The sequence below is a fragment of the Diadema antillarum genome, unplaced genomic scaffold (assembly GCF_040938485.1).
Source record: "Diadema antillarum isolate AM-2024a unplaced genomic scaffold, OU_Dant_1.0 seq00001256_RagTag, whole genome shotgun sequence".
Taxonomy (NCBI): Eukaryota; Metazoa; Echinodermata; class Echinoidea; order Diadematoida; family Diadematidae; genus Diadema; species Diadema antillarum.
The window spans coordinates 44,212-53,524 of record NW_027272040.1 but is presented as its reverse complement, the minus strand read 5'-3'; the positions used below and the strand labels follow the sequence as shown (position 1 = coordinate 53,524).

At 39.4% G+C, this 9,313-nt stretch overlaps 1 protein-coding gene across 1 annotated transcript in view; it reads right to left on the bottom strand.

Moving 5' to 3' along the window:
* Positions 1 to 2,198: 2,198 nt before the first annotated feature.
* LOC139745339 (protein KIBRA-like) overlaps positions 2,199 to 9,313 on the bottom strand; it is a 40,309-nt gene continuing 33,194 nt past the window's right edge. The window contains exons 12-19 of the mRNA XM_071655737.1: positions 7,483 to 7,641; positions 6,690 to 6,882; positions 6,032 to 6,196; positions 4,845 to 4,897; positions 3,936 to 4,335; positions 3,315 to 3,410; positions 2,476 to 2,676; positions 2,199 to 2,246 (exon numbers count right to left, since the gene is read on the bottom strand). Coding sequence (XP_071511838.1) covers positions 2,199 to 2,246; positions 2,476 to 2,676; positions 3,315 to 3,410; positions 3,936 to 4,335; positions 4,845 to 4,897; positions 6,032 to 6,196; positions 6,690 to 6,882; positions 7,483 to 7,641 — 1,315 coding nt within the window. The remainder of the gene's footprint in view (positions 2,247 to 2,475; positions 2,677 to 3,314; positions 3,411 to 3,935; positions 4,336 to 4,844; positions 4,898 to 6,031; positions 6,197 to 6,689; positions 6,883 to 7,482; positions 7,642 to 9,313) is intronic.

Below are 9,313 nucleotides of genomic sequence, written 5' to 3'. Positions count from 1 at the left end.
GGTGAATACATTTTCTTTGTCTCTCACTCAACTGACATAGACAGCTTACCCTTCACATTGAATCTGAATGTGAATCAAGTCAGTCTGCAGCAATCAATGTCTAGATTGCATTCATTATTGCATTCCAATGAAGACGGTGTCATAGAGTGATGAGGGAGCTTTAGCCTCATACATCACGACAGTGGATTGTAGAGTGAGACACAAGAGCCTGGATACCACTTCCTCTTCAAGTCTTCCAGTTGGTAGATGATACCACAGGAGACATTATCCCACGGCCCAGCATGTCTCACCACCTAGTGCATCTTACCATGCAGTGTGTCTTACTGCTGAGCTTGTCTCACTGCTTGGATGTGTCTTACAGCCCAGCGTGTCTCATCACCCAGCGTGTCTCATTGCCCAGCGTGTCTTACCACTTGGCATGTCATACCAAGCAGTGTGTCTTACTGCTGAGTACGTCTCACTGATCAGTGTGTCTTACAGCCCAGGGTGTCGTACCATGCAGCATGTCTCACCACCTAGTGCATCTCACTGCCCGACGTGTCCCACTGAAGCAGGAGTCCTGACCTGGATAGACCCTGATGCCAAGATGACCATCAGCATCCACTGGGTCATCCCATACTATCTCTCCAGGGAAATTCCCCTTCAGGATTTATTTCAGATTGGCCATTGCTTGTCCCTTCACAGTTCAGAGGTCATCACACTGCTCCTGCAATAAGAGTTAATAGACACAAAATGAAAACGAGTTCTCACTACATAAATCATACTTTCTTCAGCTACAATAACTCCCACCATAAAAAGTATACAAAACAACAGAAGCCTATTGTGCCATGTCTAAAAGTTTTTCAAAGTAAAGACAAATTATTGTGTTGATCACATTGCATTGCATTTTTTTTTTCTGCACACTAATCCTGTCAATGCACAGATGCAGGAGCTCATGACAAATTTTCTCTTCTCTTCAAAATATGTAATCATTGTACCATCATCACTATAGATGCAAAGTGACATGTATCTATTCCTAACACACCAATGCAATACGACACAATAATTACATTTGTATGGCGCTCATACAAACTATAAGTTGTCTCACAGCACTTAACATGACATCCTCATCTATAACACAGTTGCTATACTCTCTGAGTACTTAAATTCTCTTTAATTTCTCCTTAAGTGATAAAATGGCTAAAGAAACAAACATAACACAATCATATTTTCATAACAATGGATATAACAAATGTCAATATGAATTCTACACATTGCTAGTGTCTGATCACTTGTGACATTTACTAGAATGTGTTTACTGCAATGCACAATAAAATCAAATTGGGTGTGTAAATTTAGGTACTGTAAAACATGATATATTCGCGGCATGAATTTTTCGTGAATTAGAGCCGTCAGCCTTTTTCGTGGCATGAAATTTTCGTGAAGTGCCACTGGTGTTCAATGCATATAGTGTAAACAAGGACTTTCGCGTGCATTTAAATTTCGCGAATCTTGGCGCTCGCGAAATTCGCGAAATTAAAGTGCACGCGAAAATTCCTCGTTTTACAGTATGCAAACATGCACACACTAAAAATGCCTTGTGCATATAACATTTGTAGTTGTGGGCTTGTATAATGCTGTGAAAATGGGAAAGTTTGAAAAGTTCAGTACATTACACACAAAGTACACATTACTCTCAAAGTATTTAGACTAACCTGTATATGACAGAAAATGAATTTGGGGGTTGGAGTATACAGAATGTTCTAACCTGAGGGCTTGAAACATTAGTATACAGAATGTTCTAACCTCAGGGCTTGAAACATTATGGTTGGCAAGTTTGTGAGTCTCAAGATGAAGGCCAGGGACCTAAAACTCACGTCTACAGCATTTCAAAATCTACTCCACAACATTTCAAAACTCCCCTCCATAGCATTTGACACCCTCCTTTTCAGCATTTCAGACCTAACCCTAACCCTATCCCTAAACATGGATCATCCTGCATGTTCCCTACAACCCCAGTCATGATGTAGATAATGATTCCTTGAGGTAGAATTGCCATGACACTCACCCCTGGTGGAGCTGAGCTGAGATCACTGTATTCTCCATACTAGGTCTGACTAGAGAGGGAGTGGGATAACCAGGCTCTTCCAATCTCTGCTCTACCTCCCTCTGCTGCCGTTTCCTCAGTGCCTCCTGCTCAGCACTCTCCAGCAGCTTCTTCAAGATGTCACTGTCTGGCTTGTTGTGGGTGTGGGGACTGCTGTTACCTACTGCGAGGGGATGAGGGAAGAAAAAGGATTTTCAATCAATTAATCCAGCATGAGGAAACACATATTTGAACTAAAATGACAAGAGAGCACTGAGAGATATCTATGAAACCTGTACATCACGATGCAAGAATATAAACTGCATTCTCCATTTTAAGGTTTCCTGATTTATAGTATGACTTTGCTGTTGTCTGAAATGTATGGAATGGGTGGTCAACTGTTTTCCTACAGCTCCATACATGACATTTGACCTTGGCTGACCTTCGGACTGACCTTTAGACTGGACTTCCTCCATCTGTCTCTTGATCTCTCGGTATCTCATCAAGTCATCCATCAGCTGAGCCTCCTGTGTCTTCAGGGACTCATACTCCATGCGACTGGTTTTGGTCAATGCCCTCTTGGAAGACCTCTGGCTCCCCTGGCTCTGCATCTATGGCAGGATTAAGACCAGCATGATTTAAAAGACTCAATCTCCACAACTTTTATAGAAACAAACTCAATTTTTTCTTTGGAAAAGTGCTCACTCGGCACTGCTACTTTCATTATATATTCCGCTCTTACATTCATTCCTCCTCAACATTTTGGGGATCACAAGCTTCCGATTGAGAATTGGTAAAAAATGATCTGGGGTTTAAAGACGGACTTTTTTCAAACCAAACCCAGTCAGCATAAATTTGCTGTAAACATGTAGGAAATGCTGTAAATGGCATGGGTTTGTAACATCAAGGAGTGTTTGATCACACATCACATATCTACCATAATAACATGAAGAAACTGTCACAGCACTTCAGTCATTTAGAACTACTCCTTTAGAAGAGGAGACCTTGGTGCCACCTTGGGGGGCACAACACCTCCTTTGGATGAATAAGGTCAATAACATCTTTCACCAATTCTAAATGAAATCACTGAACAAAAATCAAAGTCATCCATTTTCATTGACTGTATTATTTCTCTGTTTTGATACAACATTCTGCAAAGAGCATCTCAAATTCCAATGGCACTGGTAGCAGGAATGAGGTGAGGACACTAATGAATGATTACCATCAAACAGAAATCACTACAACAAACCTTTTTCCATCTCATGCTTTTACGTTCCAGAGAATTCCTCTTGAAAGGAGCCATTCTAGGCATCGCCATGGCGCTGTCACTCTCACTACGGTTCAGCTGGAATGAAGGCAAAAGGGAAGTATGTCATCTACTAGCTCATCTCCACTTCTAGGAAACTAGGATTAAACTTAGCTCATCTCCACTTCTAGGAAACTAGGATTAAACTTAGCTCATCTCCACTTCTAGGAAACTAGGATTAAACTATGTACATCTCAATTTCCAAACTCATCATTTTTAGGAAATCAGGGAGGATACTGACTTTTTACAAAGACAGGATATAACAATTTTGAAGTGATTATAATACATGGAAATAACAAATGTGCAGAGAATTATGAAGAGAACAAAAATATATTGTTAATCAGATTTAAATCTACAGATTATCATGCCTGGAAAGTAGTATCTTCCTATAAATAATTTTGTAAAACTGCCAAGTTTGTATAATGAATATCCTATCATTGTCACTATTTTGTCAAACAGCAATTGCTTGAACACCCTGTCTAGCCTGATGATTTCAGTAAATCAAGTTTAACATAAATATTAGGAGCTCAGTCAGTGAGATGGCAAGGAAAAAGACTGACATACCTTTGGCATCGCTACCTTGGAAAGCCCTTCTGTGGTGCCTCCAGTAAACGTCTTTGACCTTGTGATCCCTGAACCAGAGTTCATTCTAGAGTGGTGCTCGTTCCTTTCTCCGTTCACTGAGTCTAAGTAGCCATTGGTCATTAGCTGGATTGGATCAGCAGTGAGACTGGGGTCAACACCAGTCTCTGGGCCAGTGGTAGGCAAGTGAATGGCAGAGGAGGAGGAGGAGGAGGAGGAGGATGAAAATAAGCCTTGACTGCTGGAGAGTGTTGATGTCTGGAGTAGACGGTGGTGAGTGGTGGATGGCTGTTGGTACAGGTTTGTGGTGGGAAGCCCGTGGGCTGGAGGTGGGTGACGGTAGGCCGACAGGAGGGAGCTGTCTAGGGAGGAGGCACGTAACCTGTGGAGATAGGACAGACCAGTACGTGATATTTCAACTGATTTCATCACAGTAGACTTTTATTCTATCTATTCATTTCTTCATTTCATGACAATGTCATCTCTAGTGCACACTGTAGAAGTAAAGAGAATTATGGCAATCATCTTCCAATAACTACTAAGTCTGCATCGTTAGGATATAACACATTCCAAAGATTTTCTAATCTGATATTCCAATCACTCTTCAAGAGGGCTATTTCACCCAGAGTTATACAATATGAACATTAATCATGCTATAAAAGATTATATCCCAAATTATCCATAATTCACTTTTAGATTCAGGAAGCATCTTTCTGCATTAGAAGAAAAATGTATTTGAAGAACTACTTTTGTTTTTTGTTGTTCTTTCCGATCACACTCACACATGTTTTTAAGAAATAGGTATATAGAACTATCTGCCACTTCTCAAATATTGAAACTGAATAACTTATGATGAAATACCACTGTTGGAATTTTTTGAAACTTGCTTACCTTTCTTGATACGGGAGAGCTGCGTCAAATATATCTGTTATATTACTTGGAGTCTGGATAAAAAGAAACACACATCAAGATGACAAAATAATTATTACAAAATCAAATAAATAACAGAGTATATGTAGATAATCATATGCCCATCTTTTTTACGACAAGACATTTTTTATATATCCCCCCCCCAAAAAAAAAAGAATATTAATAATTATATCTAAATCCACTTTTTAGAATAACAACTAAAGTTGAGCTACATAATATATGTGACCCAGTCACCCTGCATCACAAAACCAACAAAAAGTCATCAGACATGTATATTCAGCGGAGAGCAGATTCTGAAAGAGCAGACTTTAAGCTTTAAAATGATGTATAACTCCATTCAAATGGACTCTCCTAACCTATCTAAATATTTGAAAGAAAGCACACACTCTGGAAAAGTGTGAACTGAGAAAAGAGGCTCTGAAGTTTAAAGTGTATTCAAGTCCTTAATCTTACCAAGCCATGCTAGCTGTGCAATGAATGGGACAAAAACAGGATGTAAAACACCACTGCACCAACAACGAAGGGATTATCAGATTAAGCTGAAGCTAAGTAGGCTCTATGAATACATTCTGCCCATGGTTAATACCATCCTTTCAAAAGTGATTAGAGTTGAAAGTGAAGGGTGTGTAAAGAAATTTTAAGGACAGAAAAGGGGCCTCCAAGACATACTTAATTACACTATTCTACAAAATAGTGTTCTAGAGAAACTGCTGAAAACACACTTTCCAATTCATTTTGTGATGTAGAAGTGTAGAAGTGTAGAAATGTAGAAGTATCACTCTTTCAGAAAACATGGAAATCTCAAAATTGACCAGGCTGACCCATTTCATCTATTTTGAGTGTTCACATAAAATGAGGGAATGCATCATTTTGTTGGTTTTATGATGCACAGTCACATATGATTAAAAGGTCATACATATAAAGACATATAACATGAAGAATATACAGTACATGCAGATTTGACAAATAACACAAAGAAAGTATACACCCTTAACAAATTATACAATTAAATTGCACAATACAACAAAATTATTGATTCTGCTACAGCATATGAACCTGACTAATTTCCATCAAGAGACATTTTAAAACTAAAAGAAATGAGAGAAGGGATGCGAATCCTGCCCACTGGGTGCAGCCTTGGTACTCACCTGACTACATCTCTCCAAGGTACTGGTACAGGTGGCTGTCCCCTCACTACTGGTATCGATGTCATGTTGGGGGTAAGCTGGTTGGGTGCAGTTTAGTAGGGTGTACCATCGAGAGCTGGCTGGGTGTGAGAGGCAGGCATCCAGGAGACCTATGTGTGTGCCAGCCTGTACAGAGACACAGACAAATGAAAAATAGATTTTGGTCAACATACAACTGTGATATTACTGTTACTTTCTTAATTTCCTTCCACATAGTAAGCACAATTTGGTATTTGTTGTAGGTTGATAGGTTGGATCTCTCTATAGCTTACAGAACCACAACTGTTTACACTCAAACCAGAAACATTCATGCTATGAAACTTTCCCAAATTGGAGCCAATGACCTTTTTCGTAGCATGAAACTTTCACAAATTGCCACTGGCATTTAATGCATTGTGATAATCAAACATTTTATGTGCACTTTGCTTGGCAAATCTTGGCTTCTTGCAAAATTTACAAAAGTTTCATGAATGCAAATATTTCTTCACAGTACTGGTAGTATATCAATCCAGTCATTGTGAGTTGGTAGAAAAGTGTCTGGCAGATATGGTAGAAGGGGGCTTTTGGAGGTGGCTGAAGAGGACTAAAAGAGTGGATAGAGTGATCAAATCAAACTCACTAGACAATCTTCCTGGCCATCTGGGGTACGGTAGCAAACATAAATCTGTAGAGTCATGGAGTGAAGATCTGTGTCCTTGGTTGGGATGGTAAATCGGTGTCCTAGGGACACTATGCTGGACCCTGTTTGCTGAAGGGGCGGTGTTTGAAAGGACAGGTGGGGTGGATACGACTGGATGTTCCCTTTGATGAAACTAGATTGGAAGAAATCAAACCAATCATTAACTGTTGCAGGAATATTAATAATGCATAACAAAATGTGTATCAGACATTACTTCCTCTTTTTTTTCCTCACTGTGGAAAAAGTCACTTTAAATAGGATGTGAATGAGGCTGCATATCTGAACATGACACATATTGGAACACCCATTGCAATGTGGCCTTTTAGCAACAAATAAAATAAACATGATCTTTTATTTTCAGGCCAAAAGATGCTGAAACAGAACCAACTATAATACCAGTATGTGCACTGGGTGAGCTTTCTTACAAGTTCACTGACCAAAACTTTCCTTTCTTTAAAAGGAAAGAATGCCACTTGATAAGACCAGGCTTTCAGAGCGAAGAAAAGTACAGGGCACTCCCCATCAAATGAATATGGTAGTTACAACAAAGTAAAACCTGAGGTTCCAGAATTATCATCACTACAGTCTACAGTGCAAAATTCCCTTCAGTTATCACGAAATTTTGATATAATAAAAGAAAACTGCTGGTCCAAAGGACTTCATTATAAGGGGGAGTCACCTGTATGTCACACATGAACACAAGAAGGTATGATATGGGATGTAATACACTTACAATTGAGTGTCTTGAGATGGTAGCAGCTCTTTGAAATGCTTCAGGTTGTCCAGAGTGATGACCACAAGACCGTCCTGGGGGTCATAATGGCAGCCCATGTGCAGCTGGGTCATGTCATAGGTCATGGGGTCATAACCTTCCTCAGCTATCTCACCAGGTCTGTCATCACATGAAGAATCACAGAGTTTAGTTACAACAAGGTTTACATCTATTCACTTTTCAACTCACTTGTTTCCGACTAAATTCACAATGTCACTCTTTGAAATACCCACAGCATTTTAGCAATGCATTCCGTTGTTCTGAGCAAGGTTTTCTAATGTTTTGCTATGTTAATATCATCATCACTATTATAGTACTGTTATTATCACTATCATTATTAATGATGCAGTTACTACTAATAATACTTCTATTACTGTGAATGCTTTTGATGATGATGATGATGATAACTCTAATCATAATGCAAATAAAAACAATATTGAGCATAATGATATCAATAATTACAATAATATAGTATAAGGAAAAGACAAAAAGAAAATATTCCCAATTTCCTTTTAGTCCTCTAAATTTCGGTTGACACGACATTTGCTCCTGCAATAATTGCTCCGGTCTTATTTTCTCCACGCACTTAGGGTTAGGGTTACAGTTGTGATAGGGTTTTAGGTTTAGTTTGATGTGAGGATTGCGATTAGGGTTAGGGTCATGTTTGTGGATAGAATATATGTTTGGCTTAGCACGCAGATATTTCATGGGAGCAATTGTTGTAGGAGCAAATGTTATGGAACCAATTTCCCCCCTTCAGTTACAGACAAATATTTAAACAAGGAAAAGTAGAAATTACGCGGTGCGTAATATATGTCCCCGCCGGAAGTAGCATTTTGTAACAAAATGTGCAATATAGGTAAAAAATCAAGGTCAAAGGTCAAAGAAGTCAAAGGTCAAAATTCTGTGTAGAAGTTTTGAAGCCCTCACCTAGTGCCATCACATAAAGCAAATGGAATCGAAATTGGGATAGAAATGGCCAAGGAGTAGCATTTTGTAGCCAATGTACAATATAGGTCAAAAATCAAGGTCAAAGGTCAAAGAAGACAAAGGTCAAAATTCTGTGTAGAAGTTTTGAAGCCCTCACCTAGTGCTATCACATAAAGCAAACGGAATCGAAATCGGGTTAGAAATGGCGAAGGAGTAGCATTTTGTAGCAAAATGCAGAATATAGGTCAAAAATCAAGGTCAAAGGTCAAAGAAGTCAAATGTCAAAATTCTGTGTAGAAGTTTTGAAGCCCTCAACTAGTGCCATCATATAAAGCAAACGGAATCGAAATCGGGTTAGAAATGGCGAAGGAGTAGCATTTTGTAGCAAAATGTACAATATAGGTCAAAAATCAAGGTCAAAGGTCAAAGAAGTCAAAGGTCAAAATTCTGTGTAGAAGTTTTGAAGCCCTCACCTAGTGCCATCACTTAAAGCAAACGGAATCGAAATCGGGTTAGAAATGGCGAAGGAGTAGCATTTTGTAGCAAATGTACAATATAGGTCAAAGGTCAAGGTCAAAGGTCACAACTGAAATTCTGTGTAGAAGTTTTAAAGCTCCCATGTGGTGCTATCATATAAAGCAAACAGAATCAAAATTGGCTCATAAATGACAGAGAAGTAGCAAATTGAACATTTTGATCACACACGGACGCACACACGGACGGACGCACGGACGGACGGACGGACGCACGGACGCACGGACGCACAGACACACACACGTACGGAGCCCGTTTCATAGTCCCCTGCTCGAACTCGTTCGGCGGGGACAAAAAGGGAAGTATCAAACAGCAAGTACTGGAAGAA